Source organism: Somniosus microcephalus, chromosome 5 (genome assembly GCF_052327205.1).
Source record: "Somniosus microcephalus isolate GS21.2 chromosome 5, FLI_Smic_1.0, whole genome shotgun sequence".
In the NCBI taxonomy this organism is placed as follows: domain Eukaryota; kingdom Metazoa; phylum Chordata; class Chondrichthyes; order Squaliformes; family Somniosidae; genus Somniosus; species Somniosus microcephalus.
In genome coordinates, this window is record NC_140991.1 from 244,898,511 (window position 1) to 244,916,932 (window position 18,422).

At 48.1% G+C, this 18,422-nt stretch overlaps 1 protein-coding gene across 7 annotated transcripts in view; it reads right to left on the bottom strand.

The window, feature by feature from the left end:
- Positions 1–18,422, bottom strand: part of mak (male germ cell-associated kinase) — a 374,380-nt gene that overhangs the window by 181,318 nt on the left and 174,640 nt on the right. For 5 of the 7 annotated variants that reach the window (XM_085988791.1, XM_085988788.1, XM_085988789.1 and 2 more), the window contains 3 exons: positions 15,188–15,270; positions 14,890–15,022; positions 13,456–13,627 (listed from right to left, as the gene is read on the bottom strand). In XM_085988791.1, the coding sequence (XP_085844917.1) occupies positions 13,456–13,627; positions 14,890–15,022; positions 15,188–15,270 (388 nt within the window). The remainder of the gene's footprint in view (positions 1–13,455; positions 13,628–14,889; positions 15,023–15,187; positions 15,271–18,422) is intronic. The other 2 variants (XM_085988792.1, XM_085988790.1) reach the window with 1 other exon arrangement.

Below are 18,422 nucleotides of genomic sequence, written 5' to 3' on the forward strand. Positions count from 1 at the left end.
GTGGCACTTTATCAAATGCCTTTTGTAAGTCCCTGTACACCACATCAACTGCGTTGCTCTCATCAACCATCTGTTACCTCATCAAAAAATTCAATCAAGTTGGTTAAACACGATTTGCCTTCAACACATCTGTGCTGGCTTCCCTTAATTAATCCACACTTGTCCAAGTGACTGTTAATCTTGTTCCAGATTATCATTTCTAAAAGCTTCCCCACCACCGACTGACTGGCCTGTAGTTGCTGGGTTTATCCTCACACCCTTTTTTGAACAAGGGTGTAACATTTGCAATTCTCAAGTCCTCTGGCATCACGTATCCAAGGAAGATTAGAAGATTATGGCCAGTACCTCTGCAATTTCCACCTTTACTTCCCTCAGCATCTGAGGATGCATCCCATCCGTTCCTGGTGACTTATCTACTTTAAGTACAGCCAGCCTTTCTAGTACCTCCTCTATCAATTTTTATCCCATTCAATATCTCAACCACCTCCTCTTTCACTATGACTTTGGCAGCATCTTCTTCCTTGGGAAAGACAGATGCAAAGTACTCATTTAGTACCTCAGCCATGCCCAGGTCTCCTTTTTGGTCCCTAATCGGCCACACTCCTCCGCTTACTACCCATTTACTATTTATATGCCTGTAGAAGACTCTTGGGTTTCTTCTTATGTTAGCTGTCAGTCTATTATCATACTCCCTCTTTGCCCCTCTTATTTCCTTTTGCACTTCCCATCTGAACTTTCTATATTCAGCCTGGTTATCACTTGTACAGGTAGACTACCCTTTATCCGGACTTCCGAAAACCGAAACCCTCTAAAAACCGAAGGTTTTTTCGGTCAGCGTAAGTCGTGCGCACGACATGACCAGAGTGGCGCACGACTTACAGGCCTAGCCGGATAAGGGATAGTGTAGCATTTTTCCGCACTTCTGAAAACCAAAATCGCTCAGCGTAAGTGTACCAGCCTTTACCCGCACATCCGAAACCAGAAAACCTCTGAAAGCCGAAAGTGGCGCAAAGCATGACCCGACGCTGCCGATGCTTGACCCACGCAGGTGTTATGCTGCTCTGTGTGATATTTGCTGCTCTCTTAGATATTTGCTGCTCTCTTAGATATTTGCTGCTCTCTTAGATATTTGCAGCTCTCTTAGATATTTGCTGCTCTCTTAGATATTTGCTGGCTTTTAACAATTTGTGAAAATGCTAAAAAGAGCTGCAGATACCCCAATGGGTAACAGTGAGAAGCAGAGAAGGAAGCATCGCTCATTATCGATATCGCAGAAAGTGGAGTTATTGCAGAAGCTTGATCGTGGTGTGTCTGTGCGACATCTTACTGAAGAATATGGTGTGGGAAGTACCACCGTATATGACTTAAAGAAACAGAAAGACAAGTTGTTGAAATTTTACACTGACAGTGATGACCATAAACTAATGAAAAGTAGGAAAACATTGCATAGGGCAAAAAATGAAGATCTTGACCGTGTGCTGATTGAGTGGATTCGACAACGCAGAGGTGAACGTGTGCCACTGACTGGTTTGATGGTCATGAAGCAAGCTAGAATATACCATGAAGAACTGAACATTGAAGTTGAGTGTGAATATTCAGAAGGTTGGCTGCATAAATTTAAGAAGCGTCATGGTATAAAATATCTGAAAATCTGTGGTGAAAAAGCTTCTGCTGATCATGAAGCAGCTGAAAATTACATAGATGAGTTTGCAAAAATAATATCGGATGAAAACCTCGGTCCTGAACAAATTTACAATGCTGATGAAACAGCTCTGTTCTGGCGCTACGTTCCTAGAAAAACATTAGCAACGGCTGATGAGAGTGCACCAGCAGGTTTTAAGGATGCTAAGGACAGGTTGACTGTTCTTGGGTGTGCCAATGCTGCAGGCACACACAAGTTAAAGTTGGTAGTGATTGGAAAAAGCCAACATCCGAGATGTTTGAAAGGTGTATGCAATTTACCTGTGCATTATTATGCGAGCAGGAAAGCATGGGTAACCAGAGGAATATTTTCTCACTGGTTCAATAACCACTTCGTACCAGCGACACGAGCTCATTGCAGGCAAGTTGGACTGGAAGAAAACTGCAAAATGTTATTGTTCCTGGACAACTGCTCCGGAAATCCCCCTCCTGAACTTCTTGTGAAAAGTTATGTTTTCGGCATTAACTTTCCCCCTAATGTGACATCTTTAATACAGCCTTGTGACCAAGGAATTTTACGCTCCATGAAGAGCAAGTATAAAGACGTTTTTTTGAACTCTATGCTTGATGCAATCAACAGAGGCGAAGGAATCCAAAGCTTCCTGAAAGAATTCAATGTTAAGGATGCCATTTATGCAGTTGCTAATGCTTGGAACGATGTTGACAAACCAACATTAACAAATGCTTGGCACAGACTTTGGCCTTCAACGATGTAGATGAAGATGGACCTGCAGATGACGAGTTTGAAGGATTTCCTGTCAGTCAGGAGAAGATGATGATATCAAACCTCCTCACTTACGCCAAAGGTTTATCATCCGAAAGTGTAAATACGTTAGAGGAAGCTGACATCAAAGAAGTGCTGAACATTGACAATGATGCACCTGTTGTGAATTCGTTGAGTGATGGGGAAATTGTTGAAATGGTGTTAAATAAAGACAAGCATGAGGACAGTCGTGATGATGATGATGACATTGTGAACACAGGTGAAAAAATCCCCATAGACGATATGGTGACAATGTGTGATCAGTTAATTGCTGGCCTTGAAAAACGTGCATTTATCAGTGAGCAAGAGATTATGCAAGTTTACTCAATTAAAGAGAGACTGCTTAGACAGAAACCAATGTTAATGAGACAGATGACACTGGAAGAAGTCTTTAAAAAGGCCGTCTGTCGTAGTCATGCTTCATCACTTGAGAATCCTGTTCCTGGCCCATCTTCAGATGTCCAACTCCAACCTGATGACAATGATGACACTGATGTACCCTCTTCTCCAAGATCCTCAAGCCAGATGTAATGCTGCTTCATCACTTGAGAATCCTGTTCCTGGCCCATCTTCAGATGTCCAACTCCAACCTGATGACAATGATGACAACACTGATGTACCATCTTCTCCAAGATCCTCAAGCCAGATGTAATGTACCTTTATTGCATGTTTATGTACAGGTATTTAGCTTAGTTTGTACCTGTACATGTTTGAAGTTTTACTGAATGTTTTCCTTACAAATAAACTGTACTACAGTATTTATCCCTGTAACTACAGTATTTATAGTCGTTATTTATCCCACCCTTTCAGATAAGGGATAGTGTATCCTTTATCTGCACTCCCGAAAACCGAATTACCTCTGAAAACCGAAGTGTTTTCGCGCACCTTCCGAAATCCGAAATTTTCCTAAAACCGAAACACGGCTGGTCCCGAGGTTTTCGGATAAAGGATAGTCTACCTGTATTCTCAACCTGACATCTGTCAGACGACCCTTCTTTCTGCTTTATCTTACTCTCTATCTCTTTCATCTTCCAGGGAGCTCTGGCTTTGGTTGCCCTACCTTTCCCCCTCATGGGAATGTACCTTGAATGTACCCGAACCATCTCCTCTTTAAAGGCAGCCCATTGTGCGATTACAGTTTTGCCTGCCAATCTTTGATTCCAATTTACCCGGGCCAGCTCCGTTTTCAACCCACTAAAATTGGCCCTGCTCCAGTTAAGTATTTTGACTCGAGATTGCTCTTTGTCCTTTTCCATAGCTAACCTAAACCTTATGATACTAATGACCACTGTTCCCTAAATGTTCCCCTACTGAAAATTGATCCACCTGATCCACCTCAATCCTCAGAACCAGATCCAGCAATGCCTCCTTCCTCATTGGGCCTGAAACGTACTGATCAAGAAAGTTCTCCTGAGCACACTTCAGAAATCCTTCCCCATCTCTGCCCTTTACACTATTACTATCCCAGTCTATATTAGAATAATTGAAGTCCCCCATTATCACTACTCAATATTTCTTGCACCTCTCTGTAATTTCCCCGCAAATTTGCTCCTCTAAATCCTTCCCACTAGTAGGTGGCCTATAGAATATATCTCGTAGTGTAATGGCACCTCTATTGTTTCTTAACTCTAACCAAATAGATTCTGTCCTTGACCCCTCCAGGACATCCTCTCTCTCCAGCACTGACATTCTCCTTAACCAATACTGCCACCCCACCTCCTTTCTTTCCTTCCCTATCTTTCCTGAACACCTTATCTCCAGGAATATTTAGTGCCCAATCCTGCCCTTTTTTGAGTCAGGCCTCCGTTATCGCCACAACATCACATTCCCATGTGGCTATTTGCGCCTGCATCTCACCAACCTTATTTACCACACTTCATGCGTTTACATACAAGCACTGCAAACCTATCTTAGACCTTCTTGTATTCTCTTAGTCTGACCCCACTTAGTACCGTACTATCTCTTACTCTAGTGCTATCTGTATCTCCCACTCTTTTGTGCACCATGTTTCTCCTTTCTAATGCTACATCATGGTTCCCATCCCCCTGCCAAATGAGATTAAACCCTCCACAACAGCACTAGCAACCCGCACCCCTTCCTCCCACCCTGCGATGATATTGGTCCCGGCTCTGTTGAGGTGCAACCCGTCCGATCTCTACAAATTCCACCTCCCCCAGAACCGGTCCCAATGTCCCAGGAATGTAAAGCACTTGAGATTGCTCTTTGTCCTTTTCCATAGCTAACCTAAACCTTATGATACTAATGACCACTGTTCCCTAAATGTTCCCCAGCCACACATTCATCTGCTCTATCCTCCTATTTCTATACTCACTTGCGCGTGGCACCGGGAGTAATCTGGAGATTACTACCTTTGAGGTCCTGCTTTTTAATTTCTTTCCTAGCTCCCTAAAATCTGCCTGCAGGACCTCATCCTTCTTTCTACCTATGTCGTTGTTACCGATATGGTCTCTCTTTGCCGGCACCCCATTTAAAATTGTATCATTTTGTTTATATTGTTTCTCCTCATTCTTCCTACAAAATGAATCACTTCACACTTCTCTGCTTTAAATCTCATCTACCATGTGTCTGCCCATTTCACCAGTCTATGTCCTCCTGAAATCTGTTACTACATTTCCGAGTTTCATGTCATCGACAAACTTTGAAATTATGCCTTTATACCCAAGTTCGGGTCAAAAAGAGCAGTGGTCCCAACACCGACCCCAGGGGGACACTACTGCACACTTTCCTCTAGTCTGAAAAACAACCATTGGCCCCTACTCTGCTTTCTGTCCCTTAGCCAATTTCGTATCCATGCAGCCAATGCCCCTTTTATCCCACGGGCTTCAATTTTGCTAGCAAATCTATTATGTGGTATTTTATCAGACGCTTTTTGAAAGTTCATATACACAACACTCTTCTCATCCACCCTCTCCATTACTTCATCAAAGAACTCAATCAAATTAGTCAAACAAAGTTGCTTTTAAAAAATCCGTGCTGACTTTCATTTATTGGCCAATACTTTTCCAAATGGCAATTCATTTTGTCCCGGATTATTGTCTCTGAAAGTTTCCCTACCACTGACGTTAGACTGACTGGCCTCTAATTGCCAGGTTTATCCTTCTCCCTTTTGTTAAAAATAGTGAAAGATCATTTGCACTGATTCACTTTGCATGCAATAGAATCAACAGAATCATAGAAGGAGGCCAGTCGGCCTGTTGAGCCCATGCTGGCTGACTGCAAGAGCACTTTAGCTAGTCCCACTCCCCCGCCCTTTCCCCATAGTCCTGCAAATTTTTTTCCTTCAGGTACTTATCCAATTCCCTTTTAAAAGCCACGATTGAGTCTGCCTCCACCACACTTTCAGGCAGTGTATTCCAGATCCTAACCACTCGCTGCGTAAACAGGTTTTTCTTCATGTCGCCTTTGGTTCTTTTGCCAATCACTTTAAATCTGTGTCCTCTGGTTCTCAACCCTTCCGCCAATGGGAACAGTTTCTCGCTATCTACTCTGTCTAGACGCCTCATGATTTTGAATACATCTGTCAAATCTCCTCTTAACCTTCTCTGCTCTAAGGAGAACAACCCCAGCTTTTCTAGTCTAAACATGTAACTGAAATCCCTCATCCCTGGAATCATTCTCATAAATCTTTTCTGCACCCACTCTAAGGCCTTCACATCCTTCCTAAAGTGAGGAGCCCAGAATTGGACACAATACATCAGTTGACGCCGAACCAGTGTTTTATAAAGGTTCATCATAACTTCCTTGCTTTTGTACTCTAGGCCTCTATTTATGAAGCCCAGGATCCTGTATGCTTTTTTAACTGCTTTCTCAACCTGCCTGTCACCTTCAACGATTTGTGCACATATACCCCAGGTCTCTCTGTTCATGCACCCCCTTTAGAATTGTACCCTTTAGTTTATATTGCCTCTCCTCGTTCTTCCGACCAAAATGTATCACTTCGCACTTTTCTGCGTTAAATTTCACCTGCCACGTGTCCGTCTATTTCACTAACAGGGAAGTTATTTCCGAGAAAATAACTTTGGGTTCCGCCAGGACTACTCGGCTCCAGACCTCATTACAGCCTTGGTCCAAACATGGACAAAAGAGCTGAATTCCAGAGGCGAGGCAAGACGAGAGTGACTGCCTTGACTTCAAGGCAGCATTTGACCGAGTGTGGCATCAAGGAGCCCTAGTAAAACTGAAGTCAAAGGGAATCGGGCTGGAGTCATACCTAGCACAAAGAATGATGGTTGTGGCGGTTGGAGGTCAATCATCACAGCCCCAGGACATTGCTGCAGGAGTTCCTCAGGGCAGTGTCCTAGGCCCAGCCATCTTCAGCTGCTTCATCAATGACCTTCCCTCCATCATAACGTCAGAAGTGGGGATATTCACTGATGACTGCAGTGTTCAGGGCCATTCGCAACTCCTCAGATAATGATGCCCGTATGCAGCAAGACATGGACGACATTCAGGCTTAGGCTGATAAGTGGCAGGTACCATTCGGGCCACACAAGTGCCAAGCAATGACTATCTCCAACAATCGAGCGTCTAACCACCACCCCTCGACATTCAACGGCATTACCATTGCCGAATTCCCCACCATCAATATCCTGGGGGGTCACCATTGACCAGAAACTTAACTGAACCAGCCACATAAATACTGTAGCAACAAGAGCAGGTCAGAGGCTGGGTATTCTGCGGCGAGTTTCTCACCTCCTGACTTCCCAAAGCCTTTGCACTATCTACAAGGCACAAGTCAGGAGTGTGATGAATACTCTCCACTTGCCTGGATGAGTGCAGCTCCAACAACACTCCAAGAAGCTTGACACCATCCAGGACAAAGCAGCCCGCTCGATTGGCACCCCATCCACCACCTTAAACATTCACTCCCTCCACCACCGTTGTACCGTGGCTGCAGTGTGTACCATCTACAAGATGCACTGCAGCAACTCACCAAGGCTTCTTTGGCAGCACCTCTGAAACCCGGGCAGCAGGCGCATGGGAACACCACCACCTCCAAGTTCCAAGTCACACACCATCCTGACCTGGAAGTATATTGCTGTTCCTTCATCGTCACTGGGTCAAAATCCTGGAACTCCCTCCCTAACAGCACTATGGGAGTACCTTCACCATACGGACTGCAGCGGTTCAAGAAGGCGGCTCACCACCACCTTCTCGAGGGCAACTAGGGATGGGCAATAAACCTTGCCAGTGATGCCCACATCCATGAACGATTAAAAAAACTCACTGCCGTTCATGGTCAAGAACGTGATCTGGGTCTAGTGGGGAGGAGAGGGCAGAATGTGATCTGCAACATCTGACCCCTTGTGACCCCACCTCATTGTTCTTTGATGTAATGTTTTCCTGGCTGATCTGTTTGGACACCATTCACACCTTTGATTGCTGTGATTATCTCTCTGCCGAGGTGTGATAAAGGGCAGTTAGAAAGATTACCTGTAATCATCTGGCAGTGTTCTCTGACTATATATGCTGTGCCTATATGCATCTCTTCACTTCACCTGACGAAGGAGCAGCACTCCGAAAGCTTGTGATTTCAAATAAAGCTGTTGGACTATAACCTGGTGTTGTGTGACTTCTCACATTTGTCCACCCCAGTCCAACACTGGCATCTCCACATCATTCAATCTACTGACCTTTTCCCCCCTCCAATCTACTGACCTTCTCCCCGTCTGACTTCCTCCCTCCTCTGATCTTCTCCACCCCCGATCTCCTGACCATCCCCACCCCTCCGAGCTGCTGATCCTCTCCCGCCTCTGATCTCCTGGCTTTCTCCCCCACCTTGAGCTCCTGACCTTCTCCCCCGCCATCCGCCCCCCACCCCACCCAGAGATCCTGACCTTCTCCCCCGCTCCGATCTCCTGACCTTCAGCTCCTTTACGAAAGCTTGACCTTCACCCCCACCCCTCAGAGCTCCTGTCCTTCTCCCCAATCTGATATTCTGACCGTCTCCCTGTCCGATCCCATGACCTTTTCCCCCCTCCGATTTCCTGACCTTCTCTCCCTCTGCTCTCCTGACCTCCCCGCATGAACTCTTGACCTTATCTCCCATGAAGTCCTGACATTCACCCTCCCTTCTATCTCCTCACCTTTTCCCCCTCCAATCTCCTGACTTTCTTTCACCCGCCGAGCTCCTGTCTTCCTCCCGCCATCACCAGAACCCAATCCCCCGTGCTTCTCCCCGTTCTGAGCCACTGACCTACTCCCGCCTCTGATCTCCTGACTTTCTCCCTCATCCCAAGCTCCTGACCTTCTCCCTTCCCCCCCCCCAAGAGAACCTGACCTTCTCCATCCTTCGATCCCCTGACCTTCTACACCTCCCCTTCTTCCGAGCTCCTAACTTTCTACCCCCTCTGATCTCCTGACCTTCTTCCCTGAGCTGCTGACCTTCTAACTCCTTGGAGCTCCATTCCTTCTCCTGCCTCCGATCCTGACCTTCACCCTGCTCCGAGCTCCTGATTTTTCCCTCCTCCGTTCCCATGACTTTCTCACCCGCTGATCTTCTAACCTTCGTCCAACCTGGGAATCCTGACCTTCTCCTCCCTCTGAGCTCCTGAGCTTCACCCGCTTTCCGATTGCCTGACCTTCTCTGCCCACCCCGTGCTCTCCTGACATTCTACCCCTCTGATACCCTGCCCTACTCCCACTCCTCTGATCTAACCCTCTCCCCCAGATCTCCAGATCTTCTCCTTGCTCCGATCTCCTGACCGTCTCACTCCCCCACCGATCTCCTGCCATTCCCCCCTCCGATCTCCTGATCACCTCTCCACCAATTCCCATACCTTCTTCCCTCCTCCAAGCTCCTGACCTTCTCCAGCTGACCTTCTCCCACACTCTGATCATACCTTCTCCCCCACTCCGATCTCCTAATCTTCTCCCCATCTGACCTCCTGACCGTCTCCCCCGCTCCGTTCCCCTGACCTGCTCCCCCCTCCGCTCTCCTGACCTGCTCCCCCCTCCGCTCTCCTGACCTGCTCCCCCCTCCGCTCTCCTGACCTGCTCCCCCCTCCGCTCTCCTGACCTGCTCCCCCCTCCGCTCTCCTGACCTGCTCCCCCCTCCGCTCTCCTGACCTGCTCCCCCCTCCGCTCTCCTGACCTGCTCCCCCCTCCGCTCTCCTGACCTGCTCCCCCCTCTGCTCTCCTGACCGGTTCCCCCCTCTGCTCTCCTGACCTGCTCTCCCCTCTGCTCTCCTGACCTGCTGTCCCCTCCGCTCTCCTGACCTGCTCCCCCCTCCGCTCTCCTGACCTGCTCCCCCACTCCGCTCTCCTGACCTGCTCCCCCACTCTGCTCTCCTGACCTGCTCCCCCACTCCGCTCTCCTGACCTGCTCCCCCCTCCGCTCTCCTGACCTGCTCCCCCCTCCGCTCTCCTGACCTGCTCCCCCCTCTGCTCTCCTGACCTGCTCTCCCCTCCGCTCTCCTGACCTGCTCCCCCCTCTGCTCTCCTGACCTGCTCCCCCCTCTGCTCTCCTGACCTGCTCCCCCCTCCGCTCTCCTGACCTGCTCCCCCCTCTGCTCTCCTGACCTGCTCCCCCCTCCGCTCTCCTGACCTGCTCCCCCCTCCGCTCTCCTGACCTGCTCCCCCCTCCGCTCTCCTGACCTGCTCCCCCACTCCGCTCTCCTGACCTGCTCCCCCCTCCGCTCTCCTGACCTGCTCCCCCCTCCGCTCTCCTGACCTGCTCCCCCCTCTGCTCTCCTGACCTGCTCCCCGCTCCGCTCTCCTGACCTGCTCCCCCCTCCGCTCTCCTGACCTGCTCCCCCCTCAGCTCTCCTGACCTGCTCTCCCCTCCGCTCTCCTGACCTGCTCTCCCCTCTGCTCACCTGACCTGCTCTCCCCTCTGCTCTCCTGACCTGCTCCCTACTCTACCCTACTGACCTTCTCCCCCCTCTGCTCTCCTGACCTTCTCCCCCTCCGCTCCCCTGACCTGCTCCCAACCTCCACTCTCCTGACCTTCTCCCCGCTCCGATCCCATGGCATTCTACCCCATGACCTTCTGCCCCTTCAGTTTCCATGACCTTCCTCCTCCCCCGACCTCCTGACCTCCACCCCCTCTGAGCTCCTGTCCCTTCTACCCCCCGACCTCCTCCCCCATCGATCCCTGACCTCCCGCCCGCTCCGATCTCCTGACCTCCTTCCCCCTGATCTCCTGACCTTCTCCCCTCCCTCCAATCTCCTGACCTTCTCCCCTCCCTCCAATCTCCTGACCTTCTCCCCACCCCTCCGATCTCCTGAGCTACTCCCCGCCTCTCCGATCTCCTGAGCTACTCCCCGCCTCTCCGATCTCCTGAGCTACTCCCCGCCTCTCCGATCTCCTGACTTTAAGCCCCCCTCTCTGATCTCCTGATCTTTTCCCTTCTCCGAGCTCCTTACCTTCACCTCCACGCCCCCAAATTCCTGGCCTTTGCCCCCCTCCCACCGAGCTCCTGACCTTCTCCCCCACAGATCCCCTGCCCTCCCCCACCCTTGATTCCCTGACCTTCTCCCCCTCCGATTCCGACCTTCTCCCCACCCTCCGATCTCCTGACCTTCTCCCCCCTCTACTCTCCTGACCTTCTCCCCACCCTCCGATCTCCTGACCTTCTCCCCCCTCTACTCTCCTGACTTTCTACACCCCTCCGATCTCCTGACCTTCTCCCCCCTCTACTCTCCTGACTTTGTACACCCCTCTGATCTCCTGACCTTCTCCCGCGAGCTGCTGACCTACCCGCTTGAAGCTCCATTCCTTCGCCCACTTCGGATCCCATGACCTCCGTCCCCCTGGGAGATCCTGACCTTCTCCCCGCTCCGAGCTCCTGACCTTCTCTGTCCACTCCGTGCTCTCCTGACATTCTTCTCCCTCCAATCCAGTCCTACTCCTCCTCCTCCGATTTCCTAACCTTCTCCCCCAAGATCTCCAGAACTTCTCCTCACGCCGATCTCCTGACCGTCTCACCCACTCCTCCAAGCTCCTGCCATTCCTCCCTTCGATCTCCTGACCTTCTTCACCTCCAATCCCCATACTTTCTCCCCTCCTCCAAGCTTCTGACCTTCTCCCCCGCCTCCGAGCTCTGACCTTCTTCGTCCCCTCCGATCTCCTGATCTTCTCCCCCCTGCAAGCACCTGACCTTCTCTGCACCCCCCCCCCCATGAGCTCCTGGCCTCTTCCTCCTCTGATTCTCTGACGTCCGCCCCCTCTGATACCCCCACGAGCTCCTGACCTTTGCCCCCCTCCGATCTCCTGACCTTCTCCCCCCGCTCTGCTCTCCTGACCTTCTCCCTCCCCACCAATCTCCTGACCTTCTCCCTGTTCTGCGCTCCTGTCCTTCTCCCCACACCGATCCCCTGCCCTCTCCTTCCCCAGCGCTTGTGACCTTCCCTCCCCGATCCGATCTCCTGACCTTCTCCCCCCGCTCCGATCTCCTGACCTTCTTCCCACTCTGTTCTCCTCCCTCCCTCCATTCTCCTGACCTTCTCCTCCCTCCGATCCCATGATCTTCTGCTCCTTCCATTTCCACGACCTTCCTCCTCCCCCGACCTTCTCCCACTCTGAGCTCCTGTCCCTTCTCCCGCCTCCGATCCTCTGACCTTCTCCTGCCCGAGCTCTTGACCTTCTCCTCCACCGCCCCCAAACCCCGCTGAGCTCCTGACCTTCTCCCTCCCAACCTTCTCCCCCACCAATCCTGACTGTCTCCCCCCTCCGATCTCCTGTCCTTCTCTGGTGCCTCTCTGATCCCATGATCGTCTCCCCTCTCCGAGCTCCTGACTGCTCCCCTCTGATCTACTGACCTTCTGCCCCCATCACCTGACTTTCTCCCCGCTCCGATCTCCAAACCTTTTCCCCCCTCCGATCTCCTGACCGTCTCACTCCCGCTCCGAGCTCCTGTCCTTTATCCCTCCAATCTCCTGAACTTCTCCCCCTCCAATACCCATATCTTCTCCCCTTCCGATCCCTATATCTCCTCCCCCGAGCACCAGACCTTCTCCCTCTTCCGTTCCCATGACTTTCTCACCCCAATCTTCTGACCGCTTCCCCCCCACTCTCCAAACCTTCCCCGCCCCGATCTCCTGACTGTCTCACCCCACCCCGAGCTCCAGTCCTCCCCCCCCAATCTCCTGCGCTTCTCCCGCTCTAATATCTTCTCCCTGCTTTGACCCCCATATCTTCTTCCCCTCCAAGCTCCTGGCCTTCTCTCCCACGATCCCCTAACCTTCACCCCCCTCTGATCTCATGACCTTCTCCCCGCCCACCCCCACCGATCTCATGACCTTCTCCCCCTTCCGATCCCATGACCTCTTTCCCCTCTGTGCTCCGGTCATTTCTCCCCCCTTCGATTCCTTGATCTTCTCCCACCCGAGCTCCTGACCTTCTCCCCCTGCTCCCCCGGTCTCCTGACGTTCTCCCCACTCCGAGGTCCTGTCCTTCGCTCCCATCCAAGCTCCTGTCCTTCGCTCCTCTCAGGGCTCCTATCCTTCTCCCCCCTCAGATCCCATGAACTTTTCCCCCTCCGCACCCCTGACTCTCTACCCCCCTCCGATCTCCTGAACCTCTCCTTTGATCTCCTGACCTTCTCCCGCCGAGCTCCTGACCTTCTCCTCCCTCCGAACCCCTGACCTTCTCACCCCCGATCACAAGATCTTCTTCCCCTCCGATCTCCTGACTTTCTATACCCCTCCGATCTCCTGAACTTCTCTCCCCCGCCCTGATCTCATGACCTTCTCTTCTCTAGTTTCATTAAGTATCTGCAGGTGCAATCCATTTGAACCTGGCGCCTTGTCCTCCTTAAGTTTAGCTAGTTTGTTTAGCATCTTCTTTCTTTCTATCTTAATTGTTGTACTATTGAATTATATCTTGACTTCTTCTACTGTTGTCATTTCCTCTTTGTTAACCTCTTGAGTGACAATTGCAGATCCAAAGTCTACAACTTAGGTTTTCAAACAGGTAAAAAAAAGCTAGCTGCTAAAGTACTGCTCCCATATTCAGAAACGTCACTTACTTTCTTTGGCGTGCCTAACACTTGGCAAATTTTAAAGATTTCATCCACTTCGCTCGTTCCTGGAAAGAGTGGCCTCAGTGTGTACAGCTCAGCCATAATGCAGCCCACTGCCCATATATCAATAGGAGAACTATAGATTGAGGATCGCAATAACACTTCAGGAGCGCGATACCTGAGAAAATATGAAAAAGATTTTAAGAAAGAATTTGCTTTATATATTGTATCATGTCTCTCAGAATGCCTGAAAGGGCTTCACTTATAAGAATTATTTCAAAATGTAGTCACTGATGTTAATGCAACCAGAAATGTCTCACAAATAACAATGAGATGCATGACCAATTAATCTGTTTTTTGGTGGTGTTGGTTAAATGCTGACATTTAGTTAGGTGGCACAGTAAATAGTGTAGATGGGAGAAGAAAGTTGCAAAGTGACATAGATAGATTGAGTGGGCAAAACTGTGGCAGATGGAGATTAATGTGGGGAAGTGTTAGATTATCCACTTTGGACCCAAAAAAGATAGACCAGAGTATTTTCTAAATGGCGAGAAGCTAGGAACTGTAGAGGAGCAGTGAGATTTTGGGGCCAAGTACAGAAATCATTAAAAGCTAGTGGACAGGTACAAAAATATTTAAAAAGGCTGGCCTTTATCTCAAGGGGGCTGGAATACAAAGGAGTAGAAGTGACATTACTGTTACATAAAGCTCTGGTTAGAATACTGTGTTTAGTTCTGGGCACCGCACCTCAGGAAGGATATATTGGCCTTGGAGTGGGTGCAGTGCGGATTCACCAGAATGATACCTGGGATAAAAGGGTTAAATTATGAGGACAGGTTGCATAGACTAGGCTTGAATTCCCTTGAGTATAGAAGGTTAATGGCTGATCTAATTGAGGTGCAAACTATTTCCTCTGATGGGAGAGTCCAGAACAAGGGGGCGTAATCGTAAAATTAGAGCTAGGCTGTTCAGGGGTGATGTCAGGAAGCACATCTTTACACAAAAGGTAGTGGAATTATGCAACTCTCTTCCCCCAAAATGCTGTTGAGGCTAGGTCACTGAAAATTTCAAAAATGAGATTGATAGGTTTTTGTTGGGCAAGGATATTAAGGGCTATGGAACCAAGGCGGGTAGATGGAGTTAAGATGCAGATCAGCCATGATCTAACTGAATGGGTTGAGGGGCTGAATGGCTTACTCCTGTTCCCAAGTTCTTAGAAGTCCTTTATCTCCCTGCAATTCTGATTAAAATAAATAAGCCAAACCTGATATCTGGGTTAGTACTAGCTCCCTGTCTGAGCCTTTACTTTTCTCAACCCTTGAAGATTTGTTTTAACAAGCAAGTATGCGATTATTCAAATAATTCCTTATACACATGGTTAAAGAAGAATTAATACCTTTTCATTCAATGTTTTGGTTTCTCATATAAAATTGCACTTACCATCGTGTAGATACATAGTCTGTATAGGGTGGGCGTGATCTAATCTCTCTGGCTAATCCAAAATCTCCTATTTTGACAAGTTCTGGACCCATGCAGAGCAAGTTTTCTGGTTTCATATCACGATGAAAAAATCCTAACAGACATCAATAATTTCATAAAACAGCAACTAAAATCCACCTTGAACATGTTATGATGCAGTATTAGTAAATAAAAGATCTACAGATAAAGCTCATAATTTAAATCATAACATTAGTAGCAATAAAGTTTAAACACTCATGATTTTCAGAAAGACTCTTACCATGTTTGTGCACAAAAACCAAGCCAGAAAGCACTTGGAACACAATGTTCCTTATTTCATTCTCAGTAAAAAGTTTATTTTCTCTTGTAATGAGAATAAGTGGCAGCAGAGAGAGGAAAAAAAAGAAAAAAAAGATTTTTGTAAGTTTTGACAACACAAGATTAACCCCCTGAACAGGAACTCAGAAAAAGTGCAGCAGATAATATGACAAAACATTCATGTACCAACAACCAAGTCAAGAAGTTTCTCCTAACTTCTTTCTTTAACCCATTGTGACAACCAGAGGAAATAGACTATCACTGTTCACTATCAAGTCCTTTAATAATTTTAAAAACATTATTAAATTGTCTATTAGATATTTGGCAGCATACATGACCATTCTGCTTCACTGTAGCTCTAACAGTGGATTTCATGTTGCGTTATTGAATGGAATTTGGTATTTCACGCACTTCCCCCCCCAACCCCCAATTGCTAAAAATAATTAAAATTTGTGTTTGGATCTAAAGCCAACAGTATAAATTATACAGCAAAATAAAATGCAGATAGCTAATATGACTTGTATGGTTTGTATAAGAGTCTATTTTAAATAGAGCTTCTCGTTTTCGATAGGGTTTGAGATCTCAGAAACATTTACCAGCTACCGTAACAATGGCAACAGTATTATAATTAAAATCAGAAAGAATGGCCCAGTGTTGAACAGGTGGCTGTTTATGCAAATTCATATGAATCTTTCATATTAGTAGCTTGGAAGTTACAAAAAGAGGATTATAGTCCTCGAGGCTGAAGCTACAGTCCATGGCTGGAATTTTTACCTTAGAGTTGGGGCAGATGCGCATTGGCCGCTTAGTGGGTTGCCATCCCGAAGTTTTCAACAGCGCGTTCACCTCAATTACATCAATTGAAACAGTCATGTGGGTTTCCAGTCCAATTAAAATGGAGCAGATCTGATAACGTCACCAATCACTCGCTTTTAGTTCAGATATTTAAAAGAGCCTTGCACACATCACAGTTGAAGGTTGTTGGAGGAGGCGTACAGGTGGTTGGGAGAGGTGGCTATTGGTCTATATCAAAGAGATTTGTGTGGGTGCAAGCAAAGATGGAGTCACAGCATCAGAAGGCTGCGCCCAGGTTGTCAGGTGCCTCCTTGGAAGTTCTGGTCCAGGGAGTCAAAGCACGCAAGGAGCTCCTATTCCCTGGCAGCGGCAGAAAAAGAGCAGCCAGAGAAACCAAGAGGGCATGGCTGGAGATCTCCCAAGAAGTGAGCAGTAGGGGTGTTGTCAGCCGCTCCAGGATTCAATGCTGGAAGAGATTTAATTATCTGCTGAGGACAGGAAAGGTGAGTGCAATGCCACAATCAACTACATCCTGATGTGCGTGTCACCCCAACCCCCTCACTTTGCCTTCCTACCTTGCAGGTGCACCCATCCCTCTCGTCTATGCACCTACTTACATCCCCATCTGACTATCCACCACTGATACTCTCCCTCATTCTAATGCAATCCTACAAAGTAACGCCACAGAAGGAGGCCATTTGGCAATGTCACGCCACTCCCTCATAGTTACCCGCTACAGATGTAGCTCATACATCCCTTACATTCATTCCATCACTCTCACTTAAAAGTTTTCTTCTTTCCCTCATTGCAGAAGAGAGCACAGAACAGGATAGAAAGAGAATCAGAGGTGACCCTCCAATATGTACAAATTTGACGTGTAAGGTTCGCAAAATTCTGCAGATTCCCTCAAACCAAGAAGGTTACCCCAAAGAAGAGATTTTTAGACTGTTTTAAAGAATGTTGGGCCGAAAAGGGGCTTAAAGTTAAAACCCCAGGATTTTGGTTATTTTAAAAGGACATGTCCAGGCCTGTGGAAGGCTGTGACAAAGGGGTTGGGATGGGCCTCTGTAAAACAAGCAGTTTGGGTATTGGCATAGGCCAAACTGTCTGGGAATGTTCTGGGCTGTCTCAGTCATTTCACATAAATGACAAAAGGCCTACAGAAGAGCAGTTTCCGCCAAAATTACAGAGCCATCAAGAGTATGCATAATGCAGTACATGCCACTGATCAACAAAAGGGACCCTGACCCCAGCAGGAGAAGACAAAACTTACTAATCGGACCAAAGATTAAACAGTCATTAAAGCTAATTTAGGTTTCGATGGACCATCCCAAACCTAGTTTACACCAACTTAAATCAATTAAAAATAGATGGGACCAACTCGAAACCCGTTAAAGAATTCAAAACCTATTAATGTTAACGAGCCCGCCAAAATTGACAATGGGCAAGAGAAGATTTGGCAGGCAGATAAGCAAGGCCTCAAACAGTATAATTGGGGCCTGCTTTTTCAGTTAACACAGCCAGTCAATTGAAGGAGCAGTCGTTCGGAATTCAACAGTCGGGGAATCGGAGATTGACGGAAGGACAACAGAAGGAGAACGGAAGGAAAGGAGAACGGAAGGAAAGGAGAAAGGAATCGCAGCAACCAAGGGCCCCAAGAAACAAACAACCAACAATATTATCAACAACTAGGTAATATTGGGCCACCGTGACCAACAGGAAACCAATCTGGAAGAAACCGAAGATTTGCAAGTTTGTTTCCACTCTACAAGCTATCCTGACTTACCCCTGGGTAAGATTTGATGAAAAAGACTCTAAACCCTATACCTAACCAAAGGAAATTGGGTACTTACCCGATAGATCCAATACGCACCCGACCGCATCAGCAGACACGCGAAGACTGAAAAAGCAACACAGGTGAAGTCTTCTACCACGTCCGGGGTACGGCAGGCCGCAACCACCACACCTAGAGAACCCCGAAATCACGAACCTCTACAACTGTCAAGAAAGTCGTTTGGTGAGCATTTTCCCTGGTCCTCTGGAGTCCAACTTAGTGTAGTGGGATTGGGAGGGGTGAAGTATTTGTCTATTGTCATTCTCCCTCGTATATTCCGAAGTGTTCCCCCTTTTAGAGTGATAAGATTATTGTGTTGTGTATATTTTCTTGTCTCAAATAAAATCCAAGTTCTTTTCATCAACTCAGTTGTCTGTTGCAATTTCATTACAACCCCCAAATAAGTCCAAAGTCTAGAACCAAGGGAGTGGGAACGATTCGAACCGCTCAGGAGTCAGAGGCAAAGCTGACCACACACACCACCCCTTACAGAAAATGGCAACCACAGCAAGACTTTGGCAAAAGGGATGTAATGCAATAGACCCTGTGTTTGACAAAAGAACGAAGA